Source organism: Gobio gobio (genome assembly GCF_949357685.1).
Source record: "Gobio gobio genome assembly, chromosome: 20".
Lineage (NCBI taxonomy): Eukaryota > Metazoa > Chordata > Actinopteri > Cypriniformes > Gobionidae > Gobio > Gobio gobio.
The window spans coordinates 14,685,383-14,703,553 of record NC_137113.1 but is presented as its reverse complement, the minus strand read 5'-3'; the positions used below and the strand labels follow the sequence as shown (position 1 = coordinate 14,703,553).

General features: G+C 39.6%; 2 protein-coding genes across 5 annotated transcripts in view; one reads left to right on the top strand and one right to left on the bottom strand.

The window, feature by feature from the left end:
* The window catches only part of slc38a10 (solute carrier family 38 member 10), a 34,258-nt gene extending 21,596 nt beyond the window's left edge, over nucleotides 1-12,662 (top strand). For 2 of the 4 annotated variants that reach the window (XM_079801420.1, XM_079801421.1), the window contains exons 11-18: nucleotides 1,101-1,207; nucleotides 3,375-3,528; nucleotides 5,436-5,612; nucleotides 5,704-6,168; nucleotides 6,413-6,523; nucleotides 7,099-7,119; nucleotides 9,363-9,617; nucleotides 9,817-12,662. In XM_079801420.1, the coding sequence (XP_079657546.1) occupies nucleotides 1,101-1,207; nucleotides 3,375-3,528; nucleotides 5,436-5,612; nucleotides 5,704-6,168; nucleotides 6,413-6,523; nucleotides 7,099-7,119; nucleotides 9,363-9,617; nucleotides 9,817-10,976 (2,450 nt within the window). In that variant the 3' untranslated portion in view covers nucleotides 10,977-12,662. The remainder of the gene's footprint in view (nucleotides 1-1,100; nucleotides 1,208-3,374; nucleotides 3,529-5,435; nucleotides 5,613-5,703; nucleotides 6,169-6,412; nucleotides 6,524-7,098; nucleotides 7,120-9,362; nucleotides 9,618-9,816) is intronic. The other 2 variants (XM_079801422.1, XM_079801423.1) reach the window with 1 other exon arrangement.
* A 1,462-nt stretch (nucleotides 12,663-14,124) lies between these two features.
* On the bottom strand, nucleotides 14,125-18,033 carry ndufaf8 (NADH:ubiquinone oxidoreductase complex assembly factor 8). The gene is made up of 3 exons (XM_079846185.1): nucleotides 17,797-18,033; nucleotides 14,608-14,718; nucleotides 14,125-14,231 (listed from the first exon to the last, which is right to left on the bottom strand). Exons 1-3 carry the CDS (start codon nucleotides 17,875-17,877, stop codon nucleotides 14,211-14,213), a joined length of 213 nt encoding a protein of 70 aa, XP_079702311.1. The 5' UTR covers nucleotides 17,878-18,033; the 3' UTR covers nucleotides 14,125-14,210.
* Between the last annotated feature and the right edge of the window lie 138 nt (nucleotides 18,034-18,171).

The following is an 18,171-nucleotide window of genomic DNA, read 5'->3' as shown; positions in this document are numbered from 1 at the left end:
ATATCAGGGGGGAAAATCTGATAATATTACCCTTTTAGGTTAAGTTAGTTCAGACTGTCTTCAGAAATATGTTTTATATTTACACTACCATTCAAAAGTTTGGGTCAGTAGGATTTAAGAAATTAATACTTTCATGAAGCATTGATGGATTAAATTAATCCAAAAATACTGTAAAGGCATTTATAATCTTACAAAAGATTTATATTTTGAATAAATGCTGTCCTTTTGAACTCCATTTATCAAAGAATCCTGAAAGACAACGTATAACAGTGTCCACAAAAATATTAAGCAGCACAACCGTTTTAAACCTTGATAATAAGAAATGTTTCTTGAGCACCAAATCAGCATATCAGAATGATTTCTGAATGATCATGTGACACTGAAGACTGGAGTAATGATGCTGAAAATTCAGCTTTGCCTTCACAGGAACAAATTACATTTGAAAGTATATGAAAATAAAAACAGATATCACAATATTACTGTTTTTACTGTATTTTTTATCAAATCTTGGTGAGCATAAAAGACCTCTTTTAAAAAACAAAATCTTACCGACCTCAATCTTTTGAATGCTAGTGTATATATTATGTAGTTTTTAAAAATACTTGAAAAGTATTCTTAAAAAATGTTTTTCATAAAATTATTGTACACATGAATTCAAGATGTAAGGAAAAAGTTAAGCCACCAGACATTTTAGAAGCCAATTGTAACATTTAGAAGTTTATAGAAAGTGTAATGAGCCAAACAAAGTAGAAAAGTTAACTAATATTTAACTAATATTTTCTAAAAAGACACTAATGTCCAATTCTTAATTAAAAAAAAAAATTACCAAGTAATATCATTCATTATCCTTACCTTCGTTTTGGTTTTGTAATGTAGCAACTTAATACATTAATACATTATTATAGAATTCAACTTATGTGTGCATGGGCTATTTTACAGCTTCAAATATAACTTGTCCAATCATATTTTAGAGCCAAAACTATTGGTTATATAGTATAATTTTTATGTATTTAGATTCTTAATTAGTAGCGCACTCACATTTTTGTGATTTACATAATTGTTCTATAAAATAAACGTATGTATGTGTCTGTGTGCCATAGTGGAGACCATCCTGGGTCTGACTGGAGCCACGATGGGCAGTCTGATCTGCTTCATCTGCCCAGCTCTCATCTACAAGAAGATCATGAAGAACGCCTGGACTGCACAGGTACGGCACACCTGACATCTGATTTTTTACCCATATGATATACCCAATTTTTTACTCGTGTGTTGCAAGAAAAAGTATGTGAACCGCTTGCAGAATCTGTGAAAATGTGAATAAATTTAACAAAATAAGCGATCATACAAAATGCATGTTATTTTTTTATTTAGTACTGTCCTGAATAAGATTTGTTACATAAATTCTTTTTTTTATACATCTAGTCTACAAGACAAAAAAATTGCTGAATTTATTCAAATTACCCCATTCAAAAGTTTATGAACCCTTGAATCTAAGGACAATTGTGGGACTGTGTTGCCTTCTGGAGTATCAGTGAATGTTTGAACCTTTTTTTAATAGTTGTGTTTGAGTCCCTCAATTGTCCTCAGTGTGAAAAGACAGATCTCAAAATCATACAGTCACTGCTTGAGAGGGTTCAAATATGCAAAATATGCTGGAAAACTGAAGAATGTGCAGGACCTGGAGGATTTTTCTGAAGAACATTGGGCAGTTTAACTGCTCAGGACAAACAAGGGACTCAAGAACAGCCATCACAAAACAAAAAATGAATTTGAATAAATGCAGCTTTTTTGTCTTGTGGACTATGTAAAAAATTATTTTATGTAAAACATCACATTTTCACAGATTCTGCAAGTGGTTCACATACCTTTTCTTACAACTGTATACACACACACACACATTTTTTTTTTTGTAACAGATATTTTGCACAAAATATTTGTCTGTGTGATGTCTGATGTGAGCTGAAATAAGAATACACTGGGATTGTGTGTGAGGGAGAAAAGGCAGCTGCTCTTCTCTCTTTGTAATGGAGTTTGTCATTAATTTTGATATCCTGCAAGTGCATTGACTAGCTGTGTGGAGTCTCTCCCACAGTGTGTGCGCTGGCACTGTCTGGCGCTGTGCCTCGAGCTGTGCCCCCTCCATCTCCTGCCCAAATTACAGATGCCTTTGCTCTTTCACAATAGAGTGAAAACAACTGAGGTCTCATCTTAGATGATGTGTAACCACAATGCTGATGTCTCCCTCACCTCTTTTGCATTGTGTGGTTTGCGAGCAGCCAACATACTGATGTTCATTGTTCTTTAGTGCCAACCATGCCACACTTCAGTACCCATGAGTCTTTGCCTCCAGGGTCACTTCCCAAACACTGGAGTCCACCCAAATGGGTGGCGTTCCTGATATTGGGCGAGGATAATTCCAAAAGAGCTTCTTGTCATAATGAGCGCAGCAGATGTTTATGTTGGCATGAGTGTAGAATGCCACTCTTCCATGTCTCATGCCAAGCAGCCCGACATGTCCAGGTCCACTGCTGCACAAAGAATACCCACAGATCAGTGGCAGGGAAACTGGGAAGGACCTGCTTTAATAGATTTCATCAGTGTTTGGGGCACCATTAATGACTGTAGGACATTATTGTAGATCGGAAGCCAACGATACTCCTGCCAGATTTGTGTATTGAGCAGAGCAGTGCAGCACTGGGACAGTTTAGAGAGCACACACCTCACACCATGAGCAGGAAGTGCCGCAGAAGTGGAGTATCCTTGAGCAAAGGAGGGGGGGGGGGGGTATATTCTTCCCATTTTCTGTGAGGGCAAGCGCTTAGACAAACTTTCGATTTTATCATCTCCAGGGGAAGAAGGAGCTTGACACGATGTATGTAAAATGCAAGATGTGTAAAGCCAAAGTGAAGTATGTTAGGTGCACTACAAACAGGAGGACTTGCTAATATCCAGAGATGAAAGACATGGAGCAAAAACCCCTAATCGCAAACATTCTGGTCTGCCAACATCAATTTTCTAAACTTGTGGCCAACTCTGAATGGGCGAGGATAACTCCATCCATACTTTTTCTAAATCTAACAAATTCGAATTTACTGAAAAGATATTATTACCATTTTATTAATTTCATTTTATTTACCAGTTTTAAAGTAAACCAAGTAAAAATTTACTTTTACCAAGTAAAAATGATGATAATTTCCCCAATATATTGAATCAGTGTACATGTCTTAATTATATTTCACTTCATTTTTGAAATAAAAGTTTTTATTTTAATCATGAGATTTTTTGGGGTAATTTAATTCGATAACATGGACATATCATATACGCTGTATACACTAACTCTCTTTTCTCTCTTCATTCCTCTCTTTCTGTTTTAGCTGGTTCTGTGGGTTGGTCTCGGTATCCTGCTCATCAGTACCTTCACCACGCTGTCCATTTCCTCCAACGAGCCTCAGAAATTAAACCCACCTCCGGATGTCCCTGCAAAAACTGAGAACAAGCTTACCATCATTGTACCCCCCGAGTTACCAGGTACATCTATGCCTAATATTTATGAAGTGAAAGTTATCATCAGTTGAAAAAAAAAAGATACAAAATATGGAAAACTAAGTTTTGAAAGGACGAGTTATAATGAGAAAAAACGAGAAAGAATCGTGAAGGAGCACAAACGATTAGCTCCAGTAGCGGGCCTCTGTTTGAATCAGTGACCTGAATGACGCCCTTCAAACCTGAGCGCTCGGTGTCCCAGAGCAGCAGTGAAACGGCCGGTGGCGTTTTCCCGTAATGGCTCCGGTCAGGGGAGGAAAATGGGAGGGCGTCCAAATCTGGGAGAGGGCAGAAACGACAGTGTTCCCTCCAACACAGGCTGATACAGGACAGAGGCTCATAAAAAGGCACATACCAGGAGCGTCCCAACAACTTCATCCACCATTACCTCTCCTTTTCTGTTCCGCCACTCCTCCTTCCTCTCCCTCTCACTCCCTCCTGCTGACTGACACTGGCATTTATCATTGAGCGGACACCCACTTCCACACCTGTTTCCTGTTTACAGCGTGCTGTTGAGGGCAGCTGTATGAAAACGCAGGGCTCAGTGAGCGAGTGAGTGGAACATGGGGCCCGCGGGCATGTAGAGGTGTGCGTTTGCAGCTGTATGAGTACACACAGGCACGCTTTGCTTTTCAGGATTGTAGGGAAGTACACCCCACCCCCTTTACTATACGCTCGCTCTTTCTTTTCAACTCCCTTTTTCTTGTCTCGCTCCCATAGATAATATTTATCAAGACTGCTATCCTTTCTCATTTGAAATGTGTAACTCCTTCTTACGTATGCATAAATGCTGTCGTGCAATAGATTATCTGTAATGGTAGTACACTACAGGCCGGTTAAAGAAAGGTGTGGACATTGTAAATATTCAACGGCTATTTTGCACAGGACGAGTGGCAAGGTTATATGGAAAGCACTGAGCATCCATCTCGTACCCTTACTAGAAATCTTTACGGTTCTGCTCGTATCCTGTTGGTCTTTCATGCTTTGCTGCCCTCTACTGGTATTTGTGTTGCGCACAGGGCTGTCGCTGAAAAGCATTCACAGATTTTAGTTTCATGGCTTGGAGTAAAAAAAAGGACAGTTGTACTCAGCTTAGCCAGTTATTTGGTTTGAGAGACTCACATTTATTAAAAAAAAATATATATATAGTTTATTCAAAGTATTACCTTTCTCTGTAACAACTTTACTTTTTGACTGATGTCCCCAAACCCTTTAATATTTGCCAATTCTAACCACCTGTCATATGCACTACCATTTAATTTTTTTTAAAGAAGTCTCTCGTCACCAAGGCAGCACTTATTTGGTGAAAAATTCAGTAAACAGCTTTATTTAATCAGGGATAATACACAGTAATAATACATGACAATATGTAAAATGTGCCAGATTTAGACAAATTGGCTCCATTTTCATCCATAGTGCCTTGTGAAAATGAAAACAATTAAAATACCTTTATATATATATATACCGTTTTAATATATTTTAAAAGCTGAATTTTCAGCATCATTACTCCAGTCTTCAGTGTCACATGGTCAGAAATCATCATTCTAATATGCTGATTCTGTTATGGAACGGCCACTTTAACAATCCAGTGAATTCCCACAGGATAAAATCAAGTTCTGCCATGGATTTTTTTGGGATATTTGTCTATGCATTGTTGTAAACATAATTTGGCCTTATTTGGATTTGGTTTGTCTGTATCTAAAGTAGGTCTTCGTCAAAGAATCACACTGCAAATTACATCTAATTAAAGAACCAAAAACAAAACTTTGAGACCACCATTAAAGAAAACCATGGGAATGGGATAATTTTGACATTCCTTTTACCTTGCACAGAAATTTGAAACAATTTTTTTGGTACGTTGTGACACATCTAGTTTGTCTGTCTGTTTTTAGTGCAAGAAAATAGAGTGGATCCTGATCCTGGAAAAAAGCCAGATAGGCCCCCAATAGAGATTGAACAGCCAGAAGGGAAGGAAGCAGCAGCAGAGCCCCCTCAAATTAAAGTACCTGAGCAAGTGGCTGAGGGAAAGAATAAGGAGGAAGAGGTTCAGCTAGATCGGCCTGATGCAGGTAATGCATTAAGTTAGCTGTGTAATTTTGATGGCGTTGTGACATATGAGAACCTCTGAGCAGTTACAGAGATCTGGCTTCTCTTCTACAGGTGTAGCGGTCCCAGAAGGGGAAGCACACCGCCATGAGCCGCCCATCCCTCATGACAGAGTTCAGATAGATGAGATGAAAAACCAGCAGGAGCTAGAGGAAGAAAAGAAACAACCTGTAGCTGTGGAGGAAGAAAAGAAACTACCTGCCAGAGAGGAGGAGGAGATTCTTGCTGAGCAGGGGGCAGGGCAAGCACAAGAAATAGGGCAGGAATCTATAAAAGAGGAGAAGTCAAAAGAAAAAGAAGATGCGGTGAAAAGGGCTGTAAATCAGGACCAGCTTGCAGCTAATGAAGTTTTGGACAAGGCAGAAAATCCAGAAGATCTGAAGAAGGTTGAGCCCTTGGTGGTTCATAAAGAACCAGAAAACCTGCCCGAAGTGAACGTAAAGCATGATGAGAATGAAGCGGTCAGAGAGAAGATGCCAGAGGAGGTGGACAAAGCCCCTGAACCCCAGGATGAGAAACGTGAGTAAACACATTCGCATCTCCTTAGCAACCCTCTGGGAACCTCCCGGATCTTCAAACAATTTAACCAATCTAGTTTCTGTTTAGCGTGCATGACTGAAAAACTTAAGTAAAAACTCTTAAGTAGCTTGTTAACAACGTCTTTGACCTTTTGTTTTAATTCGTATTCTGTTTATACGGCACATCATAAGGTCCAAACAAATGACCTTTTCCACTCTGTAATGATTTGTTCATTCATTGACAGTGCTTCCTGCAGCGAAGGAGAAGCTTCTTGTGCAGGAGCACAAGGAAGACAAGGTTCCAGAGGGAAAGGATGGAGGAGCAGACAAGGATGGAGATGGGGACAAGATGGAAGGTAAGTGCTTTATCCATCACAGAACATTGTCCAGAAGCTATAGGAAGTGTGGTTTGAAATATAGGTTGTTTATAGGCTGGTGGTTTGAAAAATAGTGGTTCCTGTTCTGTTATTTAGTCAGATGTCTGAGCTCACAGGTGCAATTTCGGTTCCTATATAACAATAATAACACGGATAATAAATATTTAGATGCAGCAACTCCTTTACCCATGACTTAATGTGTAAAAATATTAAGATAATTAAGATTACAAGATAATTTTATCAAGCAAATTAATTTTATTAAATCTATACACTGGAAAGCAGTCATTGATATGTGAAACTCTCTTGCCCTTTTTCTTTTCTAAGAAATTGTTTTATTTTCTCTGTTTTCTCTGGCCGGCATCTGAAATGTCACATTGCATTGCTATGCTCAAATATACAGCAAAGAAGCACCAAATCTTAAATCTGTCTCTTTCAAGTGGCTTGTTTTTTATTAAGGCTCTTTGCACTCTTTCTGCTGTCTTCTTCTCTTTTGTTTCTCGATTTCTTATCTTCCTCCACCATTCTGTTGTGCCACGGACTCCTGCCTCCTACAGTGATTAAAAAGATTGTTGCAGGTACGAAATGATGTGTCTTATATCTGCTGATCTCACTCTACTCAGTCTGTCATCTTTGCTATTATTTTTAACAGTCATTCTCTCACACTTCGACCCTTCAATCATAGCTGTTAATAACCAATAGTCTGTTACCTGTGTTTATACTTTTACCATTATTCATCTAGTTTACCCTATATAGCTGCTTTCCCACCATCGGGCCAAACAGTTCTCTTTGCTTAACCGTCCCATTCCGTGCCGATCCAGCCCAGCCAGTATGGATATGGTTTCATTTTCCACTGTGGGGCTGATAACACCGATCTTTGGAATGTAATACAAATGTGTCATTCATTGCCTTACAGTTTACAGATGATATGAGATCATAAATAGCGACCGTTATGGAGGATGATCAGACATTTCTTTTCATTTTATTATTAATTTGTTTACGTTGCTCAAATAGTGCGCTCAGCAAGCTACTGAGAAATTGGAAACCACGCAACTTAAAGGCCCTTTCACACCGGGCGCGTAACGAAAATATTATTTTCAACAAATATTTTGTGTGCGAATAGTTTGCATCAAAACCATTCAACCAAACAGCTCCAACATTTCAAAACATTTGTAGCGACAGCTGGGAAAACACGGACACTTCCTCATTCAGTGAAGACGAGCTTTTCATTTTATTTAAAAGACAGAAAAGAAGGTTTTGGGTGCACCCAGTCTTAAAGAACAGAGAGTCTGAAGGGGAGTATGCTAATCTTGTACAGGAGCTAAAACTTTATCATGGCCGTTTCCGCACTTACTTTCGGATGTCCGTGGGACAATTTGGGGAGCTCCTCCAGATACCATAGCACCGCATCCGGAGCAGCTGTTTCGAGTTGAGTCGCAATGTAAACACTTAAGTGCCACAGCTATAGTGACGGAAACACATTCACTTTCCAAAAGTCGCGGACACAATTAGGTTTAGAAAAAAAATCAACGAGGTTTAACTCAAAAGGTTATGTTATCGTTGTCTGTAGCCTACAGTGGGCAAACACAGCTGCAGTTCTACACCTGTAACTACAACTACAGCTGTAATCTCATGAGAAATGCGATACCTGGCAAAGGTTAATGTTGATTGAATAGCTAATGAACTGGACATTTCGTCACCTTTGTTTCCTTGTATGTGATTGGTTAAAGCCTTTTCTGTCGCCGCGAGAGTAAAAAAAAAATCGACATCGAAACGAAAAAAAAACGCGTTTTTTTGCCACAGCACATTCGCGTTCAGGTGTGGAAGCACTCATTACACAAACAGCTGATCAAAAAATAAAACCATTGCGCACATTATTCGCGCGTCAAAATTGTGTGAACGTTTTTATGCATTTTGCCCGTTCATTTACACGATAACGTTTTTGTGGCCTGAAAACGGGTTTCAAAGTGCAAGTTTTTGAAAATGATTGTTATCGTCGACAAAAACGCAAATTTGTGAAAATGGTGGCGTCATGTGTATGCGCATTACATTTTCAGAATCACATTTCCTGAAAATCGTCCAGTGTGAAAGGACCTTAAGAGTGACCAACCGTGCTGAGAATTCCGGGCTGAGAACGGTTTGTAATCGTGCCGTGCCAGGCTCAATTGGAAATATAACCGGAACCATTCCTTACTGTTCTTAGAAGCGTTCAGCATGACGGTGGGAAAGCGGCTTATGTGTGTATAGTGTTCTATAGCTCTGGAAATTTAACTGAACATCCATCTCCTCTTAATTTGGATGCCTAGTCTGTCGCTTGTTTTATGATGAAAGGGATTTCTTTGGTAGAATTCCATATTGATGTTGTTAGGATTCCATATTGCCTAACAATGCCCTAGCACATGCATAGAACCACCCTAGTAACTATATAGCAACTGGCAAGCAGTGCACTAAAAACACACAGAACAACGCAACATTTGCCCTAGCAGCCACCTAACAAGGCACTACTAACCGCATAGAAACACCCTAGCAACAACCTAGAAGAACTTAACAATACCTCAGACTCAGAACACCTTGTTCTGAATAATACCTAACAAATAGTGGGGAAGTTATCAAGCCAACTACAACATCACGGCGACAGGTTTTGTATTTGTAACATTTTCTTCCGAAAAAATCAGACTGACAAGTATTTTAGCCATAGTTAATTACACTGTAATTATAGTTCAAGGGATTCTATTAATCACATTTTCTATATATTGTTTATTGCAAGGCATGTTGGATCATTGTTTCTTCTCTTTTTCCTTTCTGCTTGACTGATCCTCAGAGGGTCAGTTGGATCATGCTGTGCTGCTGCAGGTAATTAAAGAGCAGCAAGAGCAGCAGAAAAGGCTTCTGGACCAACAGGAAAAACTTCTGGCGGTGATTGAGGAACAACACAAGGAGATGCACCAAATTAAGGATGGAGAAGAAGATCCAAAGGCAATAGAACAGCAGAAAAGACATGTGGACCAGGAGGAAAAACATGAGGAGGTCCATCAAGTAAATGAAGGAGAAGCTGAACCAAAGGCAGCAGCAGCAGGTGAGTTTTTAAAAGTCAGATAATGTTACATACTTGTAGTACCACTACAGGCCCTACTCTTCTCAAATTTATTTGAGACTTGTCTATTTGAACTTGTCTTAAAAGGTGAGAGTTTTAAAAACAAATTCTTGTGGCCTGACCAGTATTGGTGCTTCCTTCTGAAGTGATTTTGTAACGAAACACATCATGTCTTTTGTAGGAGAGGGTGCAGGTGAGGTGGAGAATGTTATGCAGAACCAGCTGGAAGGGATGGAGGGGGCAGTGAATCCTAAAGTTGACCAATTGCAACAGCCCCAGGGTGAGCCGGTTCATGTAGCTGCAGATGTCGGGGGGCCTGAGGAGCCAGTCGCAAAAGAAGCTCACGTTGCAGCCGGTCTTCCCCACAATGCCATAGAATCAGTGAAAGATGGAGGTTCCGAAGTTCTCAAGAAGGAGCTGGAACTGAAAAACCAAGCAGGGAATGGTGAAGCCGTACCGGCAGAGGTCGATGCCCAAGGTGTTCCGCTGCACCAAGAACCAGAACCGCCCAAAATCAATTCCGACACTCTAGGTGAGGAGGAGAGATTGAGGCAGAAATTGGTCCAACTGGAGGCGGAGAAGGAGAGAATAGAGAAAGAAAAGTTGGATAAGGAAAGGATTGAGAAGGAGGTGCAGGCCCGTGTTGAGAAGGAGAGGAAGGAGCGGGAAAGACGAGAGGAACTGGCACGCGAGCAGGAGCTAGAACATCTGCGGCAGCAAAAGGATCAGCTAGAGAAGGAAAGGCTTGAAGCAGAGAGGTTAAAACAGGAACAGGAGAAGATGGATAAAGAGATCATAGAGCGTGCAGAGAAGGAGAAAAGATTGCTCGAGCACAAGGAGCGGATAGACCAGCTGCAACAGGTCATTGATGCACGACGTGAACTGCAGGAGAAGGAGCGGCGGGAGAAGGGAAGTCTTGAGGATGAGAGTTTAAAACAGGAACGAAAGAAGACGGACCAAGAGATCATGGAACGTGCTCTGAAGGAGAAAAGAATGCTTGATCATAAGGAACGGCTTGATCAACTACAGCAGGTCATTGACGCCAAGAAAGAACGAGGCGCCCCCAAAGCAGAACTCCTGCCAATGCCGAAGCAAAAAGGAGGCAGGGACTTGAAGGAGAATATAGAGGGAAAGAGGAGCAGAGAGGATGGAGGGGTGGACCTTAGGAGGAGGCGCAGATCTGTGGACCCTGAGGGTGGAGGAGGTGCTGACCTGGATCTTCTGCGGGATGTCGGAGGTTTAGACTTAAACGCTGACCTAAAGGGGCAGCTGCTGGCAGGGTCTTTGGTACACACACGCCAGCTTAAACAGACGTTTCAAAGGCAGGAAAATGAAGACTAGAGTAGGTTACTCTGGTCTGGAATGACACCCTGGACCCTCTCATATGGACGTGCGGAAATGCACGCTCAAAAACAGGACAAAGTGATCCAGCTGTGAGAAGAATCTCTTTCCTCCTTATTTTAAAAGTGGACACAACATTCCTTTTGGGTTCATGATGACAGTGGGCACTTTGATTTGATCCTTTAGTTGTCCGCTAGGAACACTGAATCCATAGTCCCTTATGAGCTTCCATTATTGTTTTATGTGAGATTTTGCTGAATCTGGTGCAATAAACTGAATGTCTGGTGTAATAAACTGAGCGGGCATCACATTAAAAATGGGCCTTGATGGGCACACGGGGCATTTAAGAATATTGTGTTTTGGACCATTGCATAGAACGGCACAAGTGTACCCCCTTGTGGCTGCTATGGTAAATTATATGCCAAGTTGTAAAATGTGTGCATATTGCATACTTCCTTTTTGAAGTTTTACCTTCTGTAAATGAAAACGGAAGCCAGAAACTTCTTTCGGCTTTATAATTAATATGAGGTGACTTTTTTCCCTCTCTAGGAACTGTTGGACCATTTACTGTGCCTTAGTGTTTTTAATCTGCTATTCTGTATAATGAACATGGTGTTAATGTTACCTTGGCCAACGTGTGTAGTGGTCAGTATGATATAATAGTGACTACAGACGACAGTCACTGACATCTTTGTTTTTCCAGTGTATCTTGTTAAGTTGTGTTAAAGTCTTGGGAGTCCCCCCCCCGCCTGATTTCTTTTTTTTTTTAATACAGTATCAGATTTTCCTTCCAAAGAGTTAACTTATGATAAGTATATTTAAAAGTTAACTATAAAGTTAACTTATTTTTAGTCAAACCAGCTTTAAGTGAATGAAGTATGAGAATCGCTGATGTTCTGACTGATGCATAGGCTACTGTCTATTGCTAGCTGACTAGAATTATTGTATATATTGCTTTTCTTTTCTCTTCTGATTTGTTTTGTTGTGTTCTGCTTGTCTGTGACTGTTTTATCACTGTATGAAAGTACTCAACTCTCATCTTTTGAGGTTGGTCTGAAATTGGACCATATAGATTCCTGATTCAGTGTTGAACATAACTACTGTTTCCCCACAGTCAATTATTTGTTTTCACTGTGCAATGGATTTCTTTTCATTTTTGCATTTGCTTTGTTGTTCTACATTCCATATATTTGCCTATGAAGATGTGATTCTTATCAGTGCCTCGAGGGTTTATGTTCTGCGGCGGTGTTTATGTGAAGTCTGTTACACCCACACTGTGTGTGGATTTCATCTTTTTTTTTTTTCCTTACTGCATTTTTATACACCTTTCTGGTTAAACTAATCATGGTAATTGCTTCTGGGGATCTTTCTATTTCAAAAGAACAAGTATATATTTCACACCAACTGACGTCTGACGGTGTCGTTCCGTGTATTCAAAGCGCGTGCTTGTCTGCCGCTTTAAATGCTCGAGCTCGTTACAGCAGAATGGATTCTGATTGGCTGTCGGTGTTTTTTTTTTATCGGGTAAAATCCAACAATATCTGTGTGCCGTTATCGTTATAGCTGTCGTGGAGACCTCTATAAAGCTCAGTTACATGTTGGCAGATTTCAGAAGTTGATAACGGTTTGGCATTTGAGTTTGTTCTTTAATTTGGATAAATTAATAAAAGGATTTGTGTAACAGCATTTCTTTACAAAATGTTCTTATTGTGTTCATATTTCTCCTTAAAATTTTTACAAATTATATTTCCATTATCTTTTCCCCTCAAGTTTTCGATAAGGTTACATTTTATTGTGAAGTACATTTTTTCGACTTCTTTTAAATTGTTCAAGCTTTGTGTTCACTTAAAGGGATAGTTCACCCAAAAATAAAAACTATCATGGCCCATCAACCGTTTGGTTATCCATATTCTTTAAAATATCTTCTTTAGTGTTCAGCAGAATAAATTAATTCAGTTTTGGAACAACTTGATGGTGAGTAAATGAGGAGAACTATCCCTTTAAATAGTCCTGCACTGTGACAAACTAATTTTGAATGCACAAATATCCTGTTTAGTCTTTCAATTAAAATGAGGTCCTAAATGTTGCATGTTTGACGACTATATAAGAATGAGAAAGGTTTAAAACATTGTTACTATCCCTGGTTGATAATATGCCATGTCAAGTATTGGCATGATAAAGGACAATCAGGCACTATGTGCACAGAGCTGATCGTCTGAATAACCCTTTTTAATGTCCAGTTCCCCAGCCTAAACCATTACATTTTATAGCCAATTTGGACCAAACACAACCGTTTCCACAAGACCATTCTCTTTCAATTAACACCTTGTAGTGCACTGAAAATGTGCGAATGAAGTCCATATGAAGGAAGGCCACAAACATTGATTGTAACTAAGCTAAAGCATAACCTGTAGCATGTGCTTTCTTATAGATATACAGGTCGTTGCTTTGCTGGAAACATGTTTTTTAAATACCGGAGCCATTCTTCGTTTGTTGATCCCCAGTCATTAGTGGCTGCCTTTATGGCCCTTCAATGAATTAACATGTGGCTAATGAGGGTGCAGGTTCTGCAGGAAGGGTGTATTTAACAGTGGCGAAGCTTTACATTCCATACGAGACGACTAAGAGCCCATAATCTTTTGTGGTGCCAGTGACATACACCCCACGGATACACATTAATCAGCTGGCCTTTCATGTTTCAGCTTGCTTTTGTTAGATTGGAAACAACCCCCTTAAAACCGCCATCCTAGATCTCGGGACCGAGTCCAAATTTGGAGCCTGACTCGAGTGCTGATCTGCAATCGGCGGTCAAGGGCGTGATAATGACCACCCATCACGTAACACCTCATATCTCATTCCTCATTCTGACACTCCCTCATCAATTACACACACCAAACAACACAGAATGTCTGGTTATCATTAGTTTCTCTTTTATCCCAATTCTGATATATTGATATGTGAAAACAGCAAAGTAACGATGCAGATGGTGATATAATTCAGTCCAAACTGCCTCTATATATTATATTGTAACGATATGTCTAGGAAGAGAATTATGATTCCACGTTTTTATAAAAATAAACTTTATTGTGGTTTTGTGCACAATACAATTATCCATTTGAAACACACTATTAATATATGTGTATTTACACACGCACAGAGAGAAAAGCAACTATGAAAGAAGACAAGATATTCATAACCAGAAATGTTTTGCATGATATTTATTCATGATGTTCTTCACTTTACTCCCTTTTTCGCCTGCAAATATGAAATGATTAGTTAGGAAAGGCCAACAAAATATACTGTATATACACATAAAAATTCCAATAATCTATGCAGAGAATATTTATAAACATCAATATACCATTTGTAATTTAAATTTGCTTTTATCCAAAGCGACTTGCATTGCATTCAAGGTATACATTTGATAGGTTCATGCATTCCCTGTGAATCAAACCCATGACCTTGGTGTTTGAGCTACACCAATTTAATAAAGAATACAATAATTTAAATATTACTTTATAATACAAGTTATAATCTTAAACACTGTTTTCTGATTAACCATGTCTCTAATGTAGGTTTGTGTGAGCGGGATGCTTGTCTATGTGCAACATAATCATAATAAAACACTCACAGCAGATTGAAAGCAGTTTTTCAGGGCTTCAAATTCTTTGAGACACATGTTTTTGGTCAGCTCCTGTTTTCCAGTGGTAGTGGCGGCCACACATTTCCCATAAGCAGTTGCCTAATAATATAATAATAGAAAAACAGACAGCTTTACAAAAGGATAAATGCTTAATATAATCTATCTATCTATCTATCTATCTATCTATCTATCTATCTATCTATCTATCTATCTATCTATCTATCTATCTATCTATCTATCTATCTATCTATCTATCTATCTATCTATCTATTATATAAGGGACGTTTCCTCTGAGGAGGCAAGGGAGGCAGTGTCTCCTCAAAAAAAAAAAAAAAAAACTGGATGAGAAAATATTAAAAAAATAAAAACGCAAATATTACAAAATGTGACATTAAAAAGTGTACAATCACGCAATTTTATAATCGTAACACTGTCCAATAGCGACACCCGGAGGTAAAGTTACAGCGAGATACCGCGTCACTCTTGCCTGCCCTGATCCCATTGACTTTTAGCAGACCCCCTAAAGCAGGGGTGTCCCTGCTCCTGGAGAGCTACCGTCCTGCAGATTTCAGTTCCAACCCTGCTCCAACACACCTGTCTGTAATTATCTAGCACCCTGAACACCATGATTAGCTGGTTCAGGTGTGTTTGATTGAGGTTGGAGCTAAAATCTGCAGGGTGGTAGCTCTCCAGGACCAGGGTTGGACACCCCTGCCCTAAAGTGTGCAGTGAGTTTGATGGGGGGTAATTGAGAATTAATTGGGACAAGTCACGTGAGAGGCGGCAATGCCTCAATCGCCCTATGCACTCTAAAAAATGCTGGGTAAAAAACAACCCTAGTTGGGTTGAAAAGGGACAAACCCAGCGGTTGGGTTAAATGTTTGCTTAAAGGGTTAGTTCACCCAAAAATGAAAATGATGTAATTTATTACTCACCCTCATGCCGTTCCACACCCGTAAGACCTCCGTTCATCTTCGGAACACAAATGAAGATATTTTTGTTGAAATCCGAAGGCTTAGTGAGGCCTGCATAGGCATCAATATAATTTCCTCTCTCAAGGTCCATTAATGTACTAAAAACATATTTTAAATCAGTTCATGTGAGTACAGTGGTTCAATTTTAATATTAAAGGTCCCATTCCGCATGATCCCATTGTTCAAACTTTAGTTAGTGTGTAATGTTGCTGTTAGAGCATAAATAATACCTGTAAAATTATAAAGCTCAAAGTTCAATGCCAAGCGAGATATTTTATTTAACAGAAGTTCCCTTTCAAAGCCTACAGCGAACGGCTGGCTTGGACTACATCCTGGTACTTCCTGCTATAATTACGTCAGTAGAGCAGTAGAACAGACTAACCTCCGCCCACAAAGAAACGCGAAAAAGGGGGCGCGGTCTTGTTGCTGTCCCACGTGGAGAAGCGGACGGTCGCGTGGAGAAAAGGAACTGTTGCGTTGAGTGTGTTTATCGCCATGTCGTCGAGACGCTGTTATTTTCATCCAGGAGTCAAATCACCTTTGTTTGGCTTTCCCAGGGACGCTGTAGAGATTATTGAACGCATTCATCTCTACGTTAAGAGGCGTGACCTTTCCAACATGCGCTAAGCTGCTGTCGAATCACAACACAGGAACTGCTGGCACGTGCGCTAAGCTGCGGTCGAATTACAACACGGTAAGCGCTGGCACAATCAGAACTCGTTACGTATTTCTGAAGGAGGGACTTTATAGAACAGGGAAATCACCAGCCGTTTTTAGGACAGTGGAAACAGCGGTACACAGATAAGTACATTGTGTGAAAAATACTGTGTTTTTTTACACGCGAAACATGAACACATGTTATATTGCACACTGTAAACACAATCAAAGCTTCAAAAAAACACGAAGAACGGGACCTTTAAAAAGCGACGAGAATATTTTTGGTGCGCCAAAAAAACTAAATAACGACTTCGTGATAACCGGTTTCAAAACACTGCTTCATGAGGCTTCGGATCATATCGAATCAGCGAGTCGAATCATGACTTGGATCGCGTGTCAAACCGCCAAACTGCGAGAAATCATGTGACTTTGGCGCTCCGAACCGCTGAATCGACTCACTGGTTTGATGCGCTCCGAAGCTTCATGAAGCAGTGTTTTGAAATCGGTTATCACTATATAAGTCGTTATTTAAGTTTTTTTGGCACACAAAAAATATTCTCGTCGCTTTATAATATTAATATTGAACCACTGTACTCACATGAACTGATTTAAATATGTTTTAGTACTTTAATGGATCTCTTGGGAGTGTAAATTTCTTTGCTCCCTATGGAGGCCTCACTGAGCCTTCAGATTTCAACAAAAATATCTTCATTTGTGTTCCGAGGATGAACGGAGGTCTTACGGGTGTGGAACAGCATGAGGGTGAGTAATAAATGACATTATTTTCATTTTTGGGTGAACTAACCCTTTAAAACAACCCAGTTGCTGGGTTTGTCCATGTTTAACCCAAAGGTTGTTTTTTACCCAGCATTTTTTAGAGTGTGATTGGATATGGTTTGTGCGATAAATCCCGCCTCTTGTTTTCGTGGGCATTCACAAATCGGCCTACTCGGAAGACTAATTAAAAAGTAAGTATAGGCTACACAACTCAGCCACTTTGATATCACTGCTTTATGTCAAACTTGAAATGGCTGTGTGGGTTTTTTGTGAGCAATCGGCTTGGGGAAATTAAATGCACACCTTCGTGTCTGTGAGCAGTGTGTAGAAGCTCACTGCTCAAAATAAGTTGACTATTAAAAATAAAAGCGGAATATTAGTTCACACGTAATATTGTATAAATTGTTACTGTCTTTAGTTATTATTTTGAAATCAATGTAAAAAAATGAACAAAAAACACTAACTTGATTAAATGTATACTTGGTTTTAATAAATAGAACATTACATAGTGTAAACATAGAATTGTTTATGGTCTCTCTTTTTTATGTAATTTTCATTTAACCAGGAAAATTAAGTGAAAAGAACATACATTATAAATAACACACACACACACACACACACACACACACACACACACACACACACACACACACACACACACACACACACACACACACACACACACACACACACACACACACACACACACACAGACACACACAATGACAATACTGATTCAACTAATAAGAAATACTGAATGAACGTGTACCTCTCCTGAGCACTGAGCCAACAGCTCTGGGAAGAGTCTCATTCTCGCTCTGCTGCGAGTCCAAACATTTGAACCAGACATAATTTAAAAACTAGAAAATGTCCAACAACAATCGTTTTATATAGCAGCAAAAATAATACTTTGTTGGGTCGAAGTTCATTTAAAATCACCGTGACCCATCACAGTTATTCACAAAATTCATACACTCAGAGAGTTATGTATTGAACATGGACAGCGCCATGCTGTTGACCTCTGAATAACGTGTGTAAACCTCCCATTGACGAGTAATTGACCAATCAACGCGCTAATGTGGAACCCGTGACATCTGCACTGCTTTCTGATTGGTAAATTTTTCTATTGTAGATACCTACGTAA

Coding starts and splice junctions, on each gene's coding strand:
- ndufaf8 (XM_079846185.1), bottom strand. CDS start 17,877: ATGTCTGGTTCAAATGTTTGGACTCGCAGCAGAGCGAGAATGAGACTC. Junction 14,719..17,796: donor TGGCTCAGTGCTCAGGAGAG/GTACACGTTCAT, acceptor TTATATTATTAG/GCAACTGCTTATGGGAAATG. Junction 14,232..14,607: donor AAAACTGCTTTCAATCTGCT/GTGAGTGTTTTA, acceptor TCATATTTGCAG/GCGAAAAAGGGAGTAAAGTG.